This window comes from Miscanthus floridulus, chromosome 19 (assembly GCF_019320115.1).
Source record: "Miscanthus floridulus cultivar M001 chromosome 19, ASM1932011v1, whole genome shotgun sequence".
Classification (NCBI taxonomy): domain Eukaryota; kingdom Viridiplantae; phylum Streptophyta; class Magnoliopsida; order Poales; family Poaceae; genus Miscanthus; species Miscanthus floridulus.
This window is the reverse complement of record NC_089598.1, coordinates 32,072,211-32,095,664: the sequence shown is the minus strand read 5'-3', so window position 1 is coordinate 32,095,664 and position 23,454 is coordinate 32,072,211. Positions and strand designations below refer to the sequence as shown.

Sequence of the window (23,454 nt, the reverse complement as noted above, 5' to 3'; positions counted from 1 at the left end):
GGCTCGCCAGAGCTGAGTCCTCCCACCCACCCAAGACGTCGAAGATTCCTCTGTCGATGAACTAATCCAGATCCCCAAACATGGCTTGGCTTTGGAGGTGAAGGCGAGGTCATGGGCAAGTGACGATGTGACCAGCGGTGAGTGCGGCATGTACAACGCATGGCAAGGCGCAGTAGAGGCGAGGTGGGTAGCGCGTGACGCGCTCTGCGCCATTGTGCCGAACGGTGGCGTGCGTGACCTGACGAGGGAAGAATCCAGATGCCCTCTTTGGATATTCCATTTAGATTTCAAGGGTTCACTGCATATTTTCCTGCCACGTGGCAATGCCACATCAGATAAAATGCCCGCGTGACAAGTATGGACCTACGGTGTATCATCTAGTAAGTTTAGATATCTAGAAATATATTTTTTAAATTCATGGACCTAAGTGACACCCCATTATAAGTTTAAGGATCTCTAATGTATTTAACTCTATTTTTTATTAAAGACGCGCACGCACGGTGTAAAGGCCTAAAAGGCTGAAGCTGTCAGCCGAAAAAACCCCAACAAATGCTTTTCGGCCCAAATTGTTGAGGCTTTTCGGCCCAAATTCTCCCACTCGGGCCATCCATGCCAACCATTTCGGCAAGCTGCAACGCCTCTTCAGCATACGCCATAGGTCGCCGAGACCCCCGACCTAAACGCCCACAATTCGCTTCTCCGATCCGGCGCGATACCGCCGCCGCCGTCACGGTAGCATGTCCAACCCTGGCTCGTCCCCCGCCTCCGCTCACCACGACCACGAGCACACCCGCTCTGCCGCTCCTGCGGGGCGCCCACCACGGCGCCGACCCCGGCCCCCTGGTCGGGGACCACCGACTCCCCGCCGCCGGCGTACCGCCCCATCCGTCTCCCAGCCATCAACGCGCCCACCAACACAGCCGCCATCGTCCTCTCCCCGGTCCCGCAGCCGCTCCCCGTGCCTCCCGCCGCGCCGCCCCACGCCTTCCAGGTCCCGCCAAGCGGATCACGTCACCGGACGACATCGCCCGCTTCCACGCCTCGGTCCACGGCCGCCACTTCCTCGGGTTCGTCGCCGCGCTGTCCGCCTCCATCCACGGCCGCAAGCTCTCGGACCCGCTACCGTCCCCGCCATCCCCCGCCGTCGCTGCGCTCCTCGACCTCGTCTCGGCTCTCGCCGCGCTCGTCGCATCCACCCCTCCGCTTCCGCACAGCTCCCGGTACGGCAACCCTGCTTTCCGCCTCTGGCACGAGAAGCTCACCGACTCCGCCAGGGAGCTGATCTCGCGGATCGCGGCCACCGCGTCCTCCCCCGCGGACCTCGCGGATGCCGAGGTCGAGCTCGCACCGTACCTCCTCGATTCCTTCGGCAACGCCACCCGCATCGACTACGGGACGGGGCACGAGACCAACTTCGCCGCTTTCCTCTACTGCCTCGCGAGGCTCGGCGTCATCACCGAGCCCGACTACCCGGCCGTCGTTCTACGCGTCTTCGTAGCCTACCTCGATCTCATGCGCACGCTGCAGGACACGTACCAGCTGGAGCCTGCGGGCTCCCATGGCGTTTGGGGGCTCGACGATTACCATTTCCTGCCCTTCATATTTGGGTCTGCGCAGCTGATAGATCACAAGTACATGAAGCCCAAGTCGATTCACAACCCAGATATCTTGGAGAATTTTTCCAAGGAGTACATGTATCTGGCGTGCGTTGCATATGTGAAGAAGGTAAAGAAGGGGCCCTTTGTGGAGCATTCACCAATGTTGGATGATATCAGTGGAGTGGCCAATTGGAAGAAGGTTAACAGTGGGCTGCTCAAGATGTACAAGGCCGAGGTGCTTGAGAAAGTGCCGATCATGCAGCATTTCCTCTTTGGCTCACTAATCAAATGGTATGAGTCATGGCACTTATAATTTTTCTTGTCATGTGTTTTGGTGCCCATGAATTGGTCTTATTAGTTCCACGTTACAACAAGAGCTTCTAGTGTAGAGAACGGTTGCTTGGTGAACTATGCGGTGAGTAATTCAGTTCTTTTTCCAGACTAAGATTAGCATATGACTCATCAAATATGATTGACAATCACTTGAAAAACGGAAATGAATGTCAATTTTATCAATTGGAAACTCTGGATACAGTAATTCTTGGAAAATTGTTATTAATATTATGCAGGCTGCTCTTTTTTTTGGCATTAATAGCATTGCATTGTGGGCCTTTGTGAAAATTTGGTGGTGGTCAATGCGTCTTGTACCATGTTTTGACTAGTAGGCTAACTCAGTAATCATTTGGCAGAGACATTCTCAATGAACAAATAATGTTTGTTGATGTCCCAGAATGGTTGCTTTCACCTAGTTTGGCAAACCCTTCTCTTTCCCATTTCTATAGCATTTCCTGTCATTATTGTTGAGGTGAGGTACAGAAAAATCACAATCAAACAATATTTTGATAAAATGTTTGTATATAGTTGTGGATGAAAGCAGAAAAAGTTTAGAATAAATAGAATTCATTTGATTTATTGGAATATAGTTGCCTAGAATGAATAAGTGCTATGCTTGAAGACATTTTTTATGTTATGGTGCAAATTACTTAAGGTAGCATGGCACTGAATTTTAAATAGTTCTCTTCAATCCTTAATGAGAGCATAGGTTGCCCTAGCTATTAGGTCATCTTTCATTTTCGTTAAGGCAATGTTTTCAGGTCGTCTAGTCGAACCTAGTCGCTATAGGACCGACCAGGCGACTAATCGTGATTAGTCGTCGACCAGGCCGATTAGTCGAGCCTGGTCGTCCATATAATCGTCCTATGCATCAGGACATATACATACTATATATATACCTATATGTACCATATAGTGTACACAATATAGCAAGCATCAAGACTACATTAGTGTTTAGCAAGTGACTTACTTGTGGGAGTTGTTTTCTTGCCTTTTCTTCACTGTCCAACTGTCCCAAACTCCATTCCTTTGCTGACTTGTTGCTGGAAGCCTGCAATACCAAAGAACACCATAATTAACAACACTAATGTAGTCTTGATCTTGAGTTATTGACACATATCAATAGCAGCACTGCTGCAGTAGCAAATATCTAGCATTTAGCAGACCATGGCAGCCACACGGGCAGCATATTACATAACCAAATTAGTTTAGTACAGATAAGCAAATTAGTTTAGTACAGATAAGCAAAAGTGTTCAACACAAAGTCGCAAACATCAACACACAATAGTCCAACAAAAGTAGGCAACTAGTAGCCATCTAATAAAGCAAATCATCATTGAAATGGAAGCCTCCATGTCCATCTGCAGTTGCTGTTGGTGGTGGTGCAGATTCTTCATCCTCACCCATAGGTGTTGCTGAATCAGATTCTACTTGCTGATCTTGTTCTTCATCATCTATTTCATCAAGATCTTGAGCCACTGTGTTCCTTGGACGCTTCCTAGCATAAGTACGCCTCACAGGGGCAGGAATAGCAGTACGAGCAGCAGCAGCCCTAGGCAAGTTATGGCCCTCTAGACCCTGAGTTGCACCAATAGCATCATCCACATTAGCCCAAGTAATAGCATTGGCAGCACCTTCATGAACTGGTTCACAATTGTCATTGACCCATTCATTTTCCCAATGAAATTCATCAAGCAAGAGTGGATTTGATCGCTTTCCTTTGGAACCCAGCTCTCTAATGTTTTTAAATCTGTTTTCCATCTTGCGGTTGTAGCTGACATATACCAACTTATTTAACCTTTTGTGCTCTAACCGGTTTCTCTTTTTTGTATGGATCTACACAAAAGATTGCAGAATTAGATACCATACTCAATTACTTAGCACAACAATAGCTGTAGCATAGCACTTACAGTAGAAAATTCACTCCAATTACGCTCGCATCCAGATGCAGAACAACAAAGGCTAACAATCCTTTTTGCTAAACATTGAAGTTCATATGTCAGGCCACCATATGCACCCCACCAAAGAACTGCAAATTCCATTCCAAAGTATAGAAATCCATTATTAGTTCATTGCTGATATCTTTCAGAAAAGGTAAGGAAATAATTATACAAAATTTCAGATTGGAGAACTTACTAGGATTTTTTCTATCTCTGTCTCTTATTGCTCCTGGCTTTGAGAAGGATTGGCCTTCAGACCTCTCATAGTCATCTGCTTGCTTGCTTATCTTGTTTTGGTCCTCATCATCACTCACCATCTTCCACATAACTTGATTAAACATAATTCTCAGCTTTGTGGCTTGTCTCCTATCTTTTTCCCTTATGGCAAAGTACTTGCTTGGATTCAAGTATAGGGCTGCTCCATACAACTGCTGCTCCATTTGGTTTTCCCATCTCTTGTCAAAATATTCTAGTACCTCTTTGAGTAAATTTGGTTTGTCTTTCAAAGAATCCTTGATTGCAGCCTTTGCATGATCCATGGCTGCCATAATCTCAGGAGCTGCAGGTGTCTCATCTCCATCTGCAATCCTAAGAGCAACAAGAAGTGGCTGTGTAGCTCTTATGCATAATTCCACTTTATTCCAAAATGGCATTGAAAGGATAATGTTCTCAACTTGCCGGCCTTCTGTAGTGCTAGAGAAATTGGTAGCTTGCCATTCCTCACTAACCACTAAATTCCTCAATCCAGTCTTGTTCTTATGCATGCTTGCCAATGTGAGAAATGAAGTGGCAAAGCGAGTTATAGCTGGCCTCACAAGATCTCCTCCAATCTTATCTCGCATGAGATCTAGAATCCTCCCATGCTTGTACATGAACCTACACACCTTTGCCATGTTGATGCAAGTGTTGAATTCCTTGATCTTCCCAATGTCCTCTAATAACAAATCCAAGCAATGGGCAGCACATGGTGTCCAAAATAGATGTGGGATCCTCTCCATTAAAAGCCTCCCTGCAGCCTTGAAGTTGGCTCCATTGTCAGTGACAATCTGTACCACATGTTCCTTCCCAACCTTATCTATTTGCTTCTCCAACAAATCAGCCAACAATGGTCCATTTGCTATCTCACTTGAAGCATCAACAGACCCTAGAAAGAAAGTCCCTGCTGGACTGTTAGCAAGGAAATTGATGAGATGGCGATGGCTTGTGTCAGTCCACCCATCGGACATTATGGTGCAGCCATATTCCTTCCAAGCCTCCTCATGCTTCTTCCTCAACTCTGATGTCCTGTTCACAGCCTTTTCAAGCAGTGGTACCCTTATATCATGATATGATGGTGAGCGGTACCCAGGGCCGTATTGTCCAATTGACTCAATCAGAACTTCCCAGCTTCTAGAATTAATGACTTTCAATGGAATGCGATTCTCATAGAAGAAATCTGCAACATGATCATCAACAACTACTTTGGCCTCCTTACTTTTCTTTGTGCAATGCTCAAGTGTAGGTTGACTATGCTTGGATCTGTGCCTCTCTTCAACTACTTCTTCCGGTGACTTGCAAAGCATTGAGCTCACTGATCTGGACATTTTTTTGAGTGGCTGGTTTTGGTGCAGCAGTGACAGTGAAAGAAGAGATGGCAGCCTGAGCAATCCTCTTCTTTTGCTTGACTTTTGTTCCAGAGCTTGGTTCTGGTACAGCTGCTGGTTCTTCTGCAGCAGTAGCATCATCTTGTTGCTCTTCATCTTCACCTAATGTAGGATTCAAAGCTAGAATAGTTCTTGAGTTCTTTTTCAGGTAATCAGCCATCTCCTTCTTAACTACTTCTGGAGCACTAGGACATCCAACTGCATCTCCATACCCCCCGGCAAGGTGCTGCTTGAATCTTTTTATTCCAGAGGGGACAATCTTTTTGCAAAATATGCACTGCACAAAATCCTTCTTCGAAGCATCTGGCCACCACCCATACTTCCATCCTAGATCTTGTGATTTTGCCTTCCTCTTGGTGTCAACAGCTTGGGCAGCAAGCTCTGGAGGTAGCTTTGCAATAGCCCTCTCAACTAGTGTTGCAACATCTGGACTAGCTGAGGAAGCCGTGGCAGCTGCACCTGACCCAGATGATGAATGTAGAACACCTCCGTCAAGGTCAGGCATCGGCATTATCACTTCCACGTTTGCACGTCGTCGCTCCACAGCTGTACAAGCACAAGGCTGATAGTTAGCAGCATTACTTGCAGAGCCAGAGAGGATGCAGCCATGTAGATCAGGAGAGCAGATGGGGAGGGAAAATGGACATACAGTCGTCAGAGCAGCTCATCACCAACGAGCAGAGGGCCGGCACCTTCAGGCCTTCAAATCAGAGGAATGCAGCTCTAACTCTGAGCCCCTGACCCCTGAGAGAACATGAAGCATCCAAATCAGAGGAATAGAGATGAGAGGGCAGAGGAGCAGGGGATGAGGGAAGGACCTGAACGGCAGGGAGGCAGCTGCGGCGGGAATAGATCAGCAGAGGGCCGGCCACCTGCTGGAGCAGAGGGCGGCGGGAGGAGATGGCAGGCGGCGGGAGCAGACACCTGAGCAGAGGGCTGAGCGACCAGGCACCTGCAGGAACAGAGGGCGGGCGGGCGCAGAGCCGCAGATGGCCAGCCACCGCGGAGCAGAGGGCGAGCGGACTGGCGCAGGTGGCCGCCGGCGGGAGCAGGATGCAGAGGGCTGGGCGGCTGGCCACCGCGGGAGCAGAGGGCGGGCGAGACCGCCGGAGCAGAGGGCTGCCGGCAGGAGCAGGCTGCAGGGGCGCCGGCCACCGGCGGAGCAGAGGGCGGGCGCGACTCGCGAGTCGCGAGCACAGGGCCGGCGGCGGCTGTTAATTTCCCGTGAAATTTTTGTCGCTACCAGCCAAAACCCCTTATCCCTCCCACGCTCGCGCGCGCGCCCGTGACCCCGCGCGCGCGCTCACGCAGCTGCGTTTTCGCGCTCTGGCGCGCTCGCCCAGTGGCCCGCGCGCGGCAGCAAAAAAAAAACAGCCAAAACTAGTCGTCCCACCCCTAATCGGACGACTAATCGCGATTAGGCGACGATTAGTCGGACGACCAGGCCCCTAATCGAGCTAATCGGGTCGAGGTCCCTAATCGAGCACCCAGGACCGATTTGGACGATTAATCGCGATTAATCGGACGACTTGAAATCATTGCTCTCAGCTGAGCTATTAGAAATCTGAATCCTGAAATTTCAAGCACCATTGCCTTGCATACACTAGGGCCATTGCAAGAGATTTCTACAGATAGTAATCTTCTCCAAACTAGTGAAGTAATCAGACATCGAACAAATGAAATTCTAGTCACATTGCACGAGACGCAGGGAAGGAGAGGGGAGGAGGGCAAGACGGTACAGAACTGACCTGATCACCAGCGTATCCAGTCGCCGGAGGAGAGCCCGCCGCGGGGCGCTTGAGTTCGCCGGCGGGGATGTCACGGGGTCGACCCGAGCCGAGGGAACCCTAAATCGCCGGTGGGGATGTCACGGTGGCGAGGGAACCCGAGCCGACAGCCGAGGCCTAATGCTCGGGAGGGGCAGGGCGCTGGCCTTGGGCGTTGTTAGTTAGTGGGCCGGTGTTGGGCCCAAAATGGGATTGGGCCCAATTCAGCCTAGTGGGCTCGGCCCACCTGGCGAAGTCTGGAAAACCTCCCTGAACTTCACCCAAGGCTCAGATCTGTCAGCTCTCGATCCTCATTGTTGACTCCCCCGCAAGGCGAACGGGACGCCGCCGCCACCGTCCCTCCCACGCGAGCCCTTCCTCCTCCGGCTTTAGCTATTCCCCTTCTTGCTACATCTGTGGAGGAGGCTTCCATACTGAGCGCCAACAGCCAAGTCGCCGCCGACGGCCAAGCCGACGCCGCCATCCCGCGTGGGTGCATTGGCTGAGAGCTCATTTGGCCATGGTGGTCCTGCTCTCTTTCCTTGCTGTATTTATGCCCTTTCCTTTATCACTGTGTTAGCTCAGTTCCCTGGCTCCTCATGTGTGTGACACAGCTGTAGACACAGAGAGAGAAGGGAGCTGATGTATGCAGGCTTTAGATCTCACACACCCCATGTATTGTTTCAGAAAAATAAAAACACACAATTAGTATAATAGTGCAAATAAACCAGCTAAGCTGATCATTGACACAGAGCTTGTCATGACTGTAATTGCATGCCTGGAAATCAAGACTTTTCTTTAAGTAAATCAAGAGTGAAGAATTATGTTTGGGAGTAATAAACAACAATACCACATAACATGCGAACAGGGACATCTGAACATAATCTACTCTTGTGACTTCACTAGCTGTTGGCACAAAATTAGGTGATATTTAGAAAATAAGTTTTAGTGAATATTAATGGCTTTGCTTTTTTGTAACCACTAATCAGTGGAGGTATAGTTTTTTAGTGTCCTGTGGCAAAGATCAGCTTTTAACGGTGTCCAGGAGCAAATTTTGCCAAAAAGAAACCTGCGAACATACCTTTTGCCTGTTATGTGCTTATGATATTGCGACAACTTGCACAGCACATCAGTAGTAGTAGTAGTTGCGACTATGCCGTTCGAAGTACTGGTTCCGCACTACGACAAGGAGCACCGAGGACTACTCATTGCACAGGGGAAGGTAACGACCTTACTTCTGCTTATTACTTTTGTCTGCTTAAGTATTTGTGTTCACTAATTAAGTTATTCATTTCCAATATTTGCAGGAACTGAACACTCTCCGTCCTCGAACGCATTCTGATAGTTTCAAGCAGATGCATTACGATGACAGGTACACTTATCGGCTTGAACAGGCTGGACTTGACGTCATATCGTATCAGGTTCGCCGTGGATTGCCCAATTACAACATAGCGGCGATGTCAGCTCTAAATGACAGGTACCAATTATACGAACTAGTAGACATACATTCATATTTTCGGTTATTGATGTGCATATAACCGTACTTCTTATTTTTTGAAGATAGAGACCGGAGACGCACAGCTTCCACCTACCTATCGGTGAGCTGATAGTTTTGCTTAAGGATGCACAGAAGTTTCTTGGTCTCCGTATCTATGGTCTTCCAGTCATCGGCAAATGCAGTAATGATGGTTGGAGAGAAAAAATGGAGGAATTCCTTGGAAGACCCCTTCCTCCAGAAAACCCTACTGAACACAGCAATGGAGTAAAGCTTAGTTGGTTGAGGGGACAATTTGGGAGGTGTCCTGAAAACGCAGATGATGACACAGTCAATTACCACTGCAGGGCATGGGTATTGCACCTTTTTGGGTGTGTGCTCTTTCCTGATGCGACTGGAGATACCGCATCATGGATGTTCCTACCTTGTCTCACTGACTGGAAAACAGCAGGGGGGTACAGCTGGGCTTCAGCAGTTCTTGTACCGACAGCTTTGCGAGGGGTGTCGCCGGACTAGTACAAGCGCTACAATAGGAGGCTGTGTCTACTTACTCCAACTATGGATGTGGTCTTATTTACCGGTTGGCTGGCCCACAGCTCAGGTTCGTCCTGAATGGTTTGAGGTGACTGGCCTTTGATTACGCCCAACCTATGCCGACCATTGGTTGGGAGCTCAGTCCACCACCCCGCGTAAAAATGCCTACATCAAGTATACGGACGAGCTTGACAAACTAACTCCAGAGATGGTGAGTTAGTTTCATTCAATAAACTAATTTTGTAATAAGAAAGTAAGCACTATTTGACTAATGTGGCAAAAGCAGATTGATTGGGAGTCGTACAGATTTTTTGATGACCGTCATGGTGAGGACCACTTCAGCATCGGGTGCAAGATTGACAGAGATATGTACATGATGCAATGTCCATTGATATGTTTCTATATTGTTGAGTGGCAACTGCCACACAGGGTTGCACGCCAATATGGATTGAGGCAGGAGTGGCCCGTGATGCCGTTTTCGACGTCTATACAATTGCACGGGTAAGCATCTTTGAATAGAAGTCACTTAGCTGTAACTCAATTAGCTAGTTGTACCTCACTTAGCTGTACGCCTGTACCTACAGGATTAGTCGTAAAACAAAAAAAGAAGTTGAGGGACTATGAGAGCTTCTACTCTAAGTTCGTCGATAAGTGGAATGCCTTTAGTGAAAACATGCTTCATAATACTGAGCCCCACACAGAAGAGAACTTCGTAGAGTACCTAAAATGGTACAGACAGAGGACGAGGAGCAAGCTGAAGATGACGACAGCTGATTATGCTGATATCATTAACAACATGGTAATTTCTTAAATGACAGGGATATATTGCTGAATATTGCTGGATGGCAGGGATATATTTTCTTAAATGAAATTACAACCATGCTATGATTCCTTTCTGCAGGGTGACATGCTGCAGGAAGTCTTGACTAAGAGTGAAAACTTTCCAAGGACAAATGTGGATGAACCCGCACTGGGCACCTTTCTTGAAGTAAGTTGACTCTAGTCACGTTGACATTTCATTCAGAGATGACATTCAGACTTTCAGAGTAAATAAATAAGAATTAACAAGTGACAGCAATATTACCAAATGACAGCAGCTATATGTAACATTCAGAGTAGGCATGCATTGAGATTCAGAGGACAGAGGAATATTAGCTAACAATGTAACATTCAGAGTAGGCTGACCTGTATAGAAACTTATAGCAGCTAACTATTTTCATGTTTGCATGACAGGAGCAAGAACGTAGGCTACGGAATGCCGCAGATCTCTGTAAGGCACATTCGTCCCAAACAATTGGGGTGACTACCAAAAGCATTGGAGACGTTGACAACGAGGATGAAGACGAAAACTATGAAGCCTCTACAGAAGACGAGGAGTCCGATGATAGCGATGAAGCAGACTACTTCGATGCCAGTGCAGACAACTACTCCGATGCCAGCATCCACCTCCGCCGGTCATCAAGGCAGCGTCAGCCCCCTGAACGGTACATTGGAGAAAGTGTTGAATGGCCTAGTCAGAGAGGTCGAGAGAGAGGTCGAGGGAGGACAGGTCGAGAGAGAGGTCGGAGTGGTGATGGTGAGCGAGAGATTAATCAGAGAGGTCGAGGGAGCAGAGGTGGTGAGCGAGAGGTCGAGGGAGCAGAGGGAGCGAGAGATTAACCCAAGTAGTCATTGTTACGATCGACCTCTCTTACCACCTCTGCTCCCTCGACCGCTTTGATTAATCTCTCGCTCACCATCACCACTCCGCCCTCTCCCTCGACCTGTCCTCCCTCGACCTCTCTGACTAGGCCATTTAACACTTTCTCCAATGTACCGTTCAGGTGGCTGACGCTGCCTTGATGACCGGCGGAGGTGGATGCTGGCATCGGAGTAGTTGTCTGCACTGGCATCGGAGTAGTCTGCTTCATCGCTATCATCGGACTCCTCGTCTTCTGTAGAGGCTTCATAGTTTTCGTCTTCATCCTCGTTGTCAACGTCTCCAATGCTTTTGGTAGTCACCTCAATTGTTTGGGACGAATGTGCCTTACAGAGATCTGCGGCATTCCGCAGCCTACGTTCTTGCTCCTGTCATGCAAACATGAAAATAGTTAGCTGCTATAAGTTTCTATACAGGTCAGCCTACTCTGAATGTTACATTGTTAGCTAATATTCCTCTGTCCTCTGAATCTCAATGCATGCCTACTCTGAATGTTACATATAGCTGCTGTCATTTGGTAATATTGCTGTCACTTGTTAATTCTTATTTATTTACTCTGAAAGTCTGAATGCCATCTCTGAATGAAATGTCAACGTGACTAGAGTCGACTTACTTCAAGAAAGGTGCCCAGTGCGGGTTCATCCACATTTGTCCTTGGAAAGTTTTCACTCTTAGTTAAGACTTCCTGCAGCATGTCACCCTGCAGAAAGGAATCATAGCATGGTTGTAATTTCATTTAAGAAAATATATCCCTGCCATCCAGCAATATATCCCTGCCATTTAAGAAATTACCACGTTGTTAATGATATCAGCATAATCAGCTGCCGTCATCTTCAGCTTGCTCCTCGTCCTCTGTCTGTACCATTTTAGGTACTCTACGAAGTTCTCTTCTGTGTGGGGCTCAGTATTATGAAGCATGTTTTCACTAAAGGCATTCCACTTATCGATGAACTTAGAGTAGAAGCTCTCATAGTCCCTCAGCTTCTTTTTTGTTTTACGACTAATCCTGTAGGTACAGGCGTACAGCTAAGTGAGGTACAACTAGCTAATTGAGGTACAACTAAGTGACTTCTATTCAAAGATGCTTACCCGTGCAATTGTATGGACGTCGAAAACGGCGTCACGGGCCACTCCTGCCTCAATCCATATTGGCGTGCAACCCTGTGTGGCAGTTGCCACTCAACAATATAGAAACATATCAATGGGCATTGCATCATGTACATATCTCTGTCAATCTTGCACCCGATGCTGAAGTGGTCCTCACCATGGCGGTCATCAAAAAATCTGTACGGCTCCCAATCAACCTGCTTTTGCCACATTAGTCAAATAATGCTTACTTTCTTATTACAAAATTAGTTTATTGAATGAAACTAACTCACCATCCCTGGAGTTAGTTTGTCAAGCTCGTCTGTATACTTGATGTAGGCATTTTTACGCGGGGTGGTGGACTGAGCTCTCAACCAATGGTCGACATAGGTTGGGCGTAATCGAAGGCCAGTCACCTCAAACCATTCAGGACGAACCTGAGTTGTGGGCCGGCCAACCGGTAAATAAGACCACATCCATAGTTGGAGTAAGTAGACACAGCCTCCTATTGTAGCGCTTGTACTAGTCCGGCGACACCCCTCGCAAAGCTGTCGGTACAAGAACTGCTGAAGCCCAGCTGTACCCCCCTGCTGTTTTCCAGTCAGTGAGACAAGGTAGGAACATCCATGATGCGGTATCTCCAGTCGCATCAGGAAAGAGCACACACCCAAAAAGGTGCAATACCCATGCCCTGCAGTGGTAATTGACTGTGTCATCATCTGCGTTTTCAGGACACCTCCCAAATTGGTCCCCTCAACCAACTAAGCTTTACTCCATTGCTGTGTTCAGTCCGGCTTTTCTGGAGAAGGGGTCTTCCAAGGAATTCCTCCATTCTTTCTCTCCAACCATCATTACTGCATTTGCCGATGACTGGAAGACCATAGATACGAGACCAAGAAACTTCTGTGCATCCTTAAGCAAAACTGTCAGCTCACCGATAGGTAGGTGGAAGCTGTGCGTCTCCGGTCTCCATCTTCAAAAAATAAGAAGTACGGTTATATGCACATCAATAACCAAAAATATGAATGTATGTCTACTAGTTCGTATAATTGGTACCTGTCATTTAGAGCTGACATCGCCGCTATGTTGTAATTGGGCAATCCACGGCGAACCTGATACGATATAACGTCAAGTCCAGCCTGTTCAAGTCGATAAGTGTACCTGTCATCGTAATGCATCTGCTTGAAACAATCAGAATGCGTTCGAGGACGGAGAGTGTTCAGTTCCTGTAAATATTGGAAATGAATAACTTAATTAGTGAACACAAATACTTAAGCAGACAAAAGTAATAAGCAGAAGTAAGGTCGTTACCTTCCCCTATGCGATGAGTAGTCCTCGGTGCTCCTTGTCGTAGTGCGGAACCAGTAGTTCGAACGGCATAGTCGCAACTACTACTACTACTGATGTGCTGTGCAAGTTGTCGCAATATCATAAGCACATAACAGGCAAAAGGTATGTTCGCAGGTTTCTTTTAGGCAAAATTTGCTCCTGGACACCGTTAAAAGCTGATCTTTGCCACAGGACACTAAAAAACTATACCTCCACTGATTAGTGGTTACAAAAAAGCAAAGCCATTAATATTCACTAAAACTTATTTTCTAAATATCACCTAATTTTGTGCCAACAGCTAGTGAAGTCACAAGAGTAGATTATGTTCAGATGTCCCTGTTCGCATGTTATGTGGTATTGTTGTTTATTACTCCCAAACATAATTCTTCACTCTTGATTTACTTAAAGAAAATAGTCTTGATTTCCAGGCATGCAATTACAGTCATGACAAGCTCTGTGTCAATGATCAGCTTAGCTGGTTTATTTGCACTATTATACTAATTGTGTGTTTTTATTTTTCTGAAACAATACATGGGGTGTGTGAGATCTAAAGCCTGCATACATCAGCTCCCTTCTCTCTCTGTGTCTACAGCTGTGTCACACACATGAGGAGCCAGGGAACTGAGCTAACACAGTGATAAAGGAAAGGGCATAAATACAACAAGGAAAGAGAGCAGGACCACCATGGCCAAATGAGCTCTCAGCCAATGTTTTCAGGTCGTCTAGTCGAACCTAGTCGCTATAGGACCGATCAGGCGACTAATCGTGATTAGTCGTCGACCAGGCCGATTAGTCGAGCCTGGTCGTCCATATAATCGTCCTATGCATCAGGACATATACATACTATATATATACCTATATGTACTATATAGTGTACACAATATAGCAAGCATCAAGACTACATTAGTGTTTAGCAAGTGACTTACTTGTGGGAGTTGTTTTCTTGCCTTTTCTTCACTGTCCAACTGTCCCAAACTCCATTCCTTTGCTGACTTGTTGCTGGAAGCCTGCAATACCAAAGAACACCATAATTAGCAACACTAATGTAGTCTTGATCTTGAGTTATTGACACATATCAATAGCAGCACTGCTGCAGTAGCAAATATCTAGCATTTAGCAGACCATGGCAGCCACACGGGCAGCATATTACATAACCAAATTAGTTTAGTACAGATAAGCAAATTAGTTTAGTACAGATAAGCAAAAGTGTTCAACACAAAGTCGCAAACATCAACACACAATAGTCCAACAAAAGTAGGCAACTAGTAGCCATCTAATAAAGCAAATCATCATTGAAATGGAAGTCTCCATGTCCATCTGCAGTTGCTGTTGGTGGTGGTGCAGATTCTTCATCCTCATCCATAGGTGTTGCTGAATCAGATTCTACTTGCTGATCTTGTTCTTCATCATTTATTTCATCAAGATCTTGAGCCACTGTGTTCCTTGGACGCTTCCTAGCATAAGTACGCCTCACAGGGGCAGGAATAGCAGTACGAGCAGCAGCAGCCCTAGGCAAGTTATGGCCCTCTAGACCCTGAGTTGCACCAATAGCATCATCCACATTAGCCCAAGTAATAGCATTGGCAGCACCTTCATGAACTGGTTCACAATTGTCATTGACCCATTCATTTTCCCAATGAAATTCATCAAGCAAGAGTGGATTTGATCGCTTTCCTTTGGAACCCAGCTCTCTAATGTTTTTAAATCTGTTTTCCATCTTGCGGTTGTAGCTGACATATACCAACTTATTTAACCTTTTGTGCTCTAACCGGTTTCTCTTTTTTGTATGGATCTACACAAAAGATTGCAGAATTAGATACCATACTCAATTACTTAGCACAACAATAGCTGTAGCATAGCACTTACAGTAGAAAATTCACTCCAATTACGCTCGCATCCAGATGCAGAACAACAAAGGCTAACAATCCTTTTTGCTAAACATTGAAGTTCATATGTTAGGCCACCATATGCACCCCACCAAAGAACTGCAAATTCCATTCCAAAGTATAGAAATCCATTATTAGTTCATTGCTGATATCTTTCAGAAAAGGTAAGGAAATAATTATACAAAATTTCAGATTGGAGAACTTACTAGGATTTTTTCTATCTCTGTCTCTTATTGCTCCTGGCTTTGAGAAGGATTGGCCTTCAGACCTCTCATAGTCATCTGCTTGCTTGCTTATCTTGTTTTGGTCCTCATCATCACTCACCATCTTCCACATAACTTGATTAAACATAATTCTCAGCTTTGTGGCTTGTCTCCTATCTTTTTCCCTTATGGCAAAGTACTTGCTTGGATTCAAGTATAGGGCTGCTCCATACAACTGCTGCTCCATTTGGTTTTCCCATCTCTTGTTAAAATATTCTAGTACCTCTTTGAGTAAATTTGGTTTGTCTTTCAAAGAATCCTTGATTGCAGCCTTTGCATGATCCATGGCTGCCATAATCTCAGGAGCTGCAGGTGTCTCATCTCCATCTGCAATCCTAAGAGCAACAAGAAGTGGCTGTGTAGCTCTTATGCATAATTCCACTTTATTCCAAAATGGCATTGAAAGGATAATGTTCTCAACTTGCCGGCCTTCTGTAGTGCTAGAGAAATTGGTAGCTTGCCATTCCTCACTAACCACTAAATTCCTCAATCCAGTCTTGTTCTTATGCATGCTTGCCAATGTGAGAAATGAAGTGGCAAAGCGAGTTATAGCTGGCCTCACAAGATCTCCTCCAATCTTATCTCGCATGAGATCTAGAATCCTCCCATGCTTGTACATGAACCTACACACCTTTGCCATGTTGATGCAAGTGTTGAATTCCTTGATCTTCCCAATGTCCTCTAATAACAAATCCAAGCAATGGGCAGCACATGGTGTCCAAAATAGATGTGGGATCCTCTCCATTAAAAGCCTCCCTGCAGCCTTGAAGTTGGCTCCATTGTCAGTGACAATCTGTACCACATGTTCCTTCCCAACCTTATCTATTTGCTTCTCCAACAAATCAGCCAACAATGGTCCATTTGCTATCTCACTTGAAGCATCAACAGACCCTAGAAAGAAAGTCCCTGCTGGACTGTTAGCAAGGAAATTGATGAGATGGCGATGGCTTGTGTCAGTCCACCCATCGGACATTATGGTGCAGCCATATTCCTTCCAAGCCTCCTCATGCTTCTTCCTCAACTCTGATGTCCTGTTCACAGCCTTTTCAAGCAGTGGTACCCTTATATCATGATATGATGGTGAGCGGTACCCAGGGCCGTATTGTCCAATTGACTCAATCAAAACTTCCCAGCTTCTAGAATTAATGACTTTCAATGGAATGCGATTCTCATAGAAGAAATCTGCAACATGATCATCAACAACTACTTTGGCCTCCTTACTTTTCTTTGTGCAATGCTCAAGTGTAGGTTGACTATGCTTGGATCTGTGCCTCTCTTCAACTACTTCTTCCGGTGACTTGCAAAGCATTGAGCTCACTGATCTGGACATTTTTTGAGTGGCTGGTTTTGGTGCAGCAGTGACAGTGAAAGAAGAGATGGCAGCCTGAGCAATCCTCTTCTTTTGCTTGACTTTTGTTCCAGAGCTTGGTTCTGGTACAGCTGCTGGTTCTTCTGCAGCAGTAGCATCATCTTGTTGCTCTTCATCTTCACCTAATGTAGGATTCAAAGCTAGAATAGTTCTTGAGTTCTTTTTCAGGTAATCAGCCATCTCCTTCTTAACTACTTCTGGAGCACTAGGACATCCAACTGCATCTCCATACCCCCCGGCAAGGTGCTGCTTGAATCTTTTTATTCCAGAGGGGACAATCTTTTTGCAAAATATGCACTGCACAAAATCCTTCTTCGAAGCATCTGGCCACCACCCATACTTCCATCCTGGATCTTGTGATTTTGCCTTCCTCTTGGTGTCAACAGCTTGGGCAGCAAGCTCTGGAGGTAGCTTTGCAATAGCCCTCTCAACTAGTGTTGCAACATCTGGACTAGCTGAGGAAGCCGTGGCAGCTGCACCTGACCCAGATGATGAATGTAGAACACCTCTGTCAAGGTCAGACATCGGCATTATCACTTCCACGTTTGCACGTCGTCGCTCCACAGCTGTACAAGCACAAGGCTGATAGTTAGCAGCATTACTAGCAGAGCCAGAGAGGATGCAGCCATGTAGGTCAGGAGAGCAGATGGGGAGGGAAAATGGACATACAGTCGTCAGAGCAGCTCATCACCAACGAGCAGAGGGCTGGCACCTTCAGGCCTTCAAATCAGAGGAATGCAGCTCTAACTCTGAGCCCCTGACCCCTGAGAGAACATGAAGCATCCAAATCAGAGGAGTAGAGATGAGAGGGCAGAGGAGCAGGGGATGAGGGAAGGACCTGAACGGCGGGGAGGCAGCTGCGGCGGGAATAGATCAGCAGAGGGCCGGCCACCTGCTGGAGCAGAGGGCGGCGGGAGGAGATGGCAGGCGGCGGGAGCAGACACCTGAGCAGAGGGCTGAGCGACCAGGCACCTGCAGGAACAGAGGGTGGGCGGGCGCAGAGCCGCAGATGGCCAGCCACCGCGGAGCAGAGGGCGAGCGGACTGGCGCAGATGGCCGCCGGCGGGAGCAGGATGCAGAGGGCTGGGCGGCTGGCCACCGCGAGAGCAGAGGGCGGGACCGCCGGAGCAGAGGGGCGCCGGCCACCGGCGGGGCAGAGGGCGGGCGCGACTCGCGAGTCGCGAGCACAGGGCCGGCGGCGGCTGTTAATTTCCCGTGAAATTTTTGTCGCTACCAGCCAAAACCCCTTATCCCTCCCACGCTCGCGCGCGCCCGTGACCCCGCGCGCGCGCGCTCACGCAGCTGCGTTTTCGCGCTCTGGCGCGCTCGCCCAGTGGCCCGCGCGCGGCAGCAAAAAAAAACAGCCAAAACTAGTCGTCCCACCCCTAATCGGACGACTAATCGCGATTAGGCGACGATTAGTCGTACGACTAGGCCCCTAATCGAGCTAATCGGGTCGAGGTCCCTAATCGAGCACCCAGGACCGATTAGGACGATTAATCGCGATTAATCGGACGACTTGAAATCATTGCGTTAAGGTCAACATGGCCTTTTCAATATTTCCTGGTTATATTTTGGATATCATTCAGTTCAAATGTTTGCATGCTAAGGTTGACTCTCCCCAGTATATTTGAACCGTGTACATTCAATGCATTAGTTGATAGGAATTTTTCTAGCATGTTATGTTCTCTTGATACCAGTGTGCTACATTTTTCCTTGGTATTATTTTTAAAAACATCAATTAAAAATTTATTGGGTTATTATATTAAGAACATTGTTCGTTTCAGTGTGATGTTCTTTTAGTTACTCAACGTGCTCTTGGCTTTGATCATGGAATGGACTTGTGTACCATTAACCCATTTTACCATTCCACATGGTTCATCTTTGTTTGGTTGCTGGTCCAAACTAACTTAGAATATGAATCCAGTTTGACACGTTTTGAGACTAGCGACTGTTTGCCCAATTCTGTCAGGTATGCTGCATTGCCTACATTGCAGAAGAATCATAGGCACACTTTTGCTGATTTGTCTGTCATCAGCTAATCCTGAAGCGCAGTATCCATTGATGCAATAGAGCAACTAGCTATGGATATATGATTTATGGCAGAGAAAAAAGAAAAATCATAGCTAGCCAAGAACATGCTGCCATTTTTCCCTGGCATTTCAACTGCTCTTAGAACTCAAGAAGAACATTTTTTTGGGATTTAGCTCAAATTATGAACTATATTCAGAAGGTGCAATAGATCAGTTTGCAATGGTTCCTCATTGCTCAGGTTATATAGTAGCAGCCTGATATATGTGTTATTTCATAATTGATAGATATCTTGAGCCCGATTTGATTACTGAAAGTACTAACTGCCACTAAATGAACAGGAGTAATGTCTGTTACAAACCATTGTTGTTCACTGTTATCAACATTTTTGTTCATGAAGCCTGCTGATGAACATTGGTCTGTGGCCTCGTTTTTTTTTCAGGGAGGACTAATAACATCTTAGAGAAGCTCACCAGTGATCTGTGAGAACTCATGTATGATGTGAGGACTGGTTGTACATTGGTGCTACTCAGAGTCGGCAGAAAAAAGAATACATATAGAAGGTCATTTTCCATCTAGGGTCAGTGAGCGTTCTGTATGTTTGCATAGCTTGCCATCACACTTCAGCCTGTTCGCTTTTGTCGTATTTGGCTTATAAGCCATGGCTTATCAGCCAACGAACAATATTTTTCTCTCGCACCAAACCAGCCAACAGTACTTTCAGCCATGACTTATAAGCCAAACAAACCTAAACGAACGGGCGCTTATCTTCTGGTGTTTTAAATTCTGGGAACTTGTCAGTTCCTGCTCAGCTTGTGCATTACTTGAGGATTGCCTTGATTCCTTGAGGGCAATGTAATGTCAGTTGAATAACACCTTGTATTGAGACTTTTGGTGTAGATGACCAGAGCAGCCTCTTTGGTTTTGCTGAATGGAAGCCTGAACTGTGCTCGATATATTTGGTTTGCCAGTGACTGTGACTGTTGCTTCCTCTTGAAGTTTTGGAATGCTGTTGACCTGTTGTGTTCATCGATCATGCCATCAGCTATTCAGGTCTGGCCAGGAGGAGAGCGATGCGCTTGAGTGCCGAGTGCGATACCAGCGACCGGCCCGGGAGGAGAAATATTGGGCCATTAGGCCTCGTTGGGCCATCGAGGTAGCCGGACTGCCGGAGCCCGGAGGGAGACAGTTCCGTCCTGCGCGTGCGCCGTCGGCATCAGGCCGTGAGCCATGGCCCGCCGAGGCGCCACCGGACCTGCACCTCCGCGGCGGCTGAGGTGATCTGGACACCCGCCGCTCCAGCTGGCCTTTGGTTCCTAATCGAGAAATATTGCAGTAGAGCAGCCAGGTATTCCTTTTCTCAAGCCGAACCTGACTTGGAATCGAATTTGTTTTTCTCCCGATCCTGACTCCGCTCCATATTTTGATCTCTCTCTCTATATATAAATAAATATATCAAATAATCCCTCTGCCTTTGTCCGCAGCCCTACACCGCTAATCCGATTTATTAATCGGAGAGAGGTATCCGATTTATTAAGCGGATAATAGAGGGTTGTGTTGGTCGGAGATCGAAGATCCTTCTTTTCCTTCTGTCGGGATCTGCATTGGCAGGCAGATCGGAGAAGGGATCGTCACCGTCGTCGTCGTCGTTTAAGCGGCGACGGCGGGATGAGGATTACGCCACTAGTAGGCGTAAGCACTTGTATCTCGTTCTGGACGACTGGAAGGACGGCTACAGCCTCCACAAGCTTGACGCCGACAACATGGATCTTTCAAGGCACCTCTCTGAATCTGCTGTCCTCCGGTTAGCGGCGCCAGTGCTTGATGGAATGGCCTTCACCTCCTTGGGCACCAACATCTTAGTTGACACCAATCGTTGGCGCCGCGGCAACCAAGCTCCTCCAACCCTTGTCTACAACACGGAGAATGCTAGCCTCACCCTCGGTCCACGCGTTCCAGATGAGGTATATAGCTCGGGGGCAGCCACCATGGCTGTTGGTGAGAAGCTGTATGCAGTGACAACAGACCGTGCACTCGATTGTTCACCCGCCATGCAGGGGCTGTCGTGGGCACGCACCACCAGGGTGGAGCTGGAACCATGGCGTCCATCCATGGACTGGTCCTGGAATAGCCTGTCGACTCCGTGGCCGCTCGATGGGATCTTGATCGTCTCCTATGCGGTGCACCCGGACGGACACACCCTCTTCATGTCCATAAAGGTGGAAACCCACTCTTTCGACACCGGGCACGGTGTGTGTGGGGAGATTAGGGATTGGGTGCTACCCTTCCGAGGCCAAGCTTACTATGATGCAGACCTGGACGCTTGGGTTTGGCTTCACTGGAAGGAGGATTACATTTGCTGCTGCCCAGTTGCTTCCTGGAGCGACACAGTTACGCCATCGCCGGAGTGCAGGATGCTCAAAGAGAAGCTGTTCCACAGCAAGGCGGAGGAGGTGAAACCGAACCACTTGCACTTGAAACCCACTCTTACATACTTGGGAGACAGCAGATTTTGCCTCGTGGAGAACATTTTGTGTGGTGAGCATTTTCGTGATGGCTCTGTGATCCATGTCACCTTGTTTGGTCTCAGGTATGATCATAAAGGAGAGCTGAAAACTAAGGTTCACAGAACCACTAGATCCTATGCAGTATCCAAGAATAGCCTATGTTCTCATGCAGTATTCTGGATGTAACCTTAGGAATGGTTTCCCTCCTGCATGCTTGCTACACTCTTCCCCTGTAACTGCTTTTTGAGTAACATCCCTAAATTAAAAACTTTATTTGGATGTATGGTAGCATGTTGGGAATCACTGGTGCCTTTGACCAATTGCCATTTGTTTCTTGTATGCATACCATGTATGCCCAAGTGTTCTGGATATGATGTAATCTATATGTTCTGTGGCAATGCAAAGATAAATAATAGAATACAACATTCTCTTGGCAATTTTGTGTAATTTGTTATATTTGTTATGCCAATTCTGGAAAATGTTGTGCTATCATTATCAGTTTCATGTTCAAATATGCCGCATAGTCTTGATCTTTGCAAAGTCACGCTTACTCCAAGAGTTCATTTATAATCCCAAGAGTGCACCGTGTCTCAATGGGCTGTATTACTCTGCCGATTGAGCTCGCGAATCGCGGGCTGTGGCCTGTGGGCCTGTGGCGATGATCTTGCCGAGCTCCCCGTACCTAGGAAAGTGGCAGCGTTGGCACGTCGGAAATACTGCACAGCTATCCGTCGAGTCCGTTTTTTAAAAAAATAAATAAATAAAGAGTGTGTTTCTAAAAAAAGAAAGTGTCTAGTTACCTGTCAAAATAAATCAGTCAAATTGTTTCAGATTTTTTTTATATAAATACGACCCAGTAGGCAGGATGTTCATGATTTAGTCACCCCTTTCTATAACACAGGTAATTTACCTACATCAATCAATACCACTTATATTGTTCTCATCCCTAAAAATAACTGTCCTATCACTCCAAGGGATTTTAGACCAATAAGCCTTTGTAATGTGAGTTATAAAATTATTGCTAAGTCTTTGGCTGACAGAATAAAAAACCACCTACCTCAGATTATTCACCCGTCCCAAACTGCTTTTGTTCATGGTAGACACATTGCTTCTAATATCATTCTTGCTCAAGAGATTGTTCACTCTTTTAGTCTTAAATCTTGGAATCAAAAAGCTTTTCTCATGAAACTTGACTTAGCTAAAGCTTTTGACAGAATTGAATGGTCTTTTATTGTCAATGCTATGAAAAGACAAGGTTTCCACGATCATTTTATCAATCTAGTGTACCAGTGCATTTCCAGTACTAATTTAGCTGTCATTATGAACGGTGAACCAACTGCTACTTTCTATCCTCAAAGGGGTGTTAGACAGGGATGCCCACTCTCACCTTATTTATTTGTCTTGGCTGTGAATGAATTATCTATCAGCTTGCAAAATAACATGGATCTCAATAACATTAATGGTGTTACTTTGGGTCCTGGTTGTCCTAAAATTCATTCCTAACTTTTTGCTGATGATTTAATTATCTGTGGGCAAGCTAATGGTACAGAGGCTAATAAGATTAATTCCATTCTTCACAACTTCTACAAAGCCTCTGGTCAAACCCCTAATTTGGCTAAATCTCACATACTGTTTAGCAAGAATGTTGATGATCATAGTAAACATGAGGTCAAAGTTGTCTTTCCTGTTAATGATCTTGCTCCTAACTCTACTTACTTGGGTCACCCGCTCATATTCAATCATAATGACAGGAACAAAGCTTACAATTTTATTCTAGGCAAGTTTAGAGCTATACTCACGACTATCAAAGCTAACAAGCTTAATCATGCTTGTTGTTTAGTTTATATCAATTCTGTATTGTGCTCGATTCCCATTTATTATATGTCTACGGTGCTTTTTTCTAAAACTTTTATCTCCAAAATCACTTCTATTATTAGAAAATTCTGGTGGGCGGGTGTTCAGGAAGAGCATGCCA

The 23,454-nt window shown here is 46.4% G+C and overlaps 1 protein-coding gene, 1 long non-coding RNA gene and 2 pseudogenes across 2 annotated transcripts; 2 read left to right on the top strand and 2 right to left on the bottom strand.

The window, feature by feature from the left end:
- The first annotated feature begins 722 nt into the window (after positions 1-722).
- On the top strand, positions 723-19,947 carry LOC136529052 (uncharacterized; annotated as a pseudogene).
- LOC136529050 (uncharacterized) lies at positions 3,039-6,054 on the bottom strand (annotated as a pseudogene).
- LOC136529053 (uncharacterized) lies at positions 8,364-10,295 on the top strand. Its single transcript, XR_010777180.1, has 6 exons — positions 8,364-8,502; positions 8,588-8,757; positions 8,845-9,520; positions 9,596-9,810; positions 9,894-10,108; positions 10,211-10,295. It is a non-coding gene; the product is annotated as an uncharacterized lncRNA (long non-coding RNA).
- LOC136529051 (uncharacterized) lies at positions 14,152-19,408 on the bottom strand. The gene is made up of 2 exons (XM_066522105.1): positions 15,516-19,408; positions 14,152-15,408 (listed from the first exon to the last, which is right to left on the bottom strand). The coding sequence occupies exons 1-2, from the start codon at positions 17,470-17,472 to the stop codon at positions 15,257-15,259; spliced, it is 2,109 nt and encodes a 702-aa protein (XP_066378202.1). The 5' UTR covers positions 17,473-19,408; the 3' UTR covers positions 14,152-15,256.
- Positions 19,948-23,454: the final 3,507 nt, after the last annotated feature.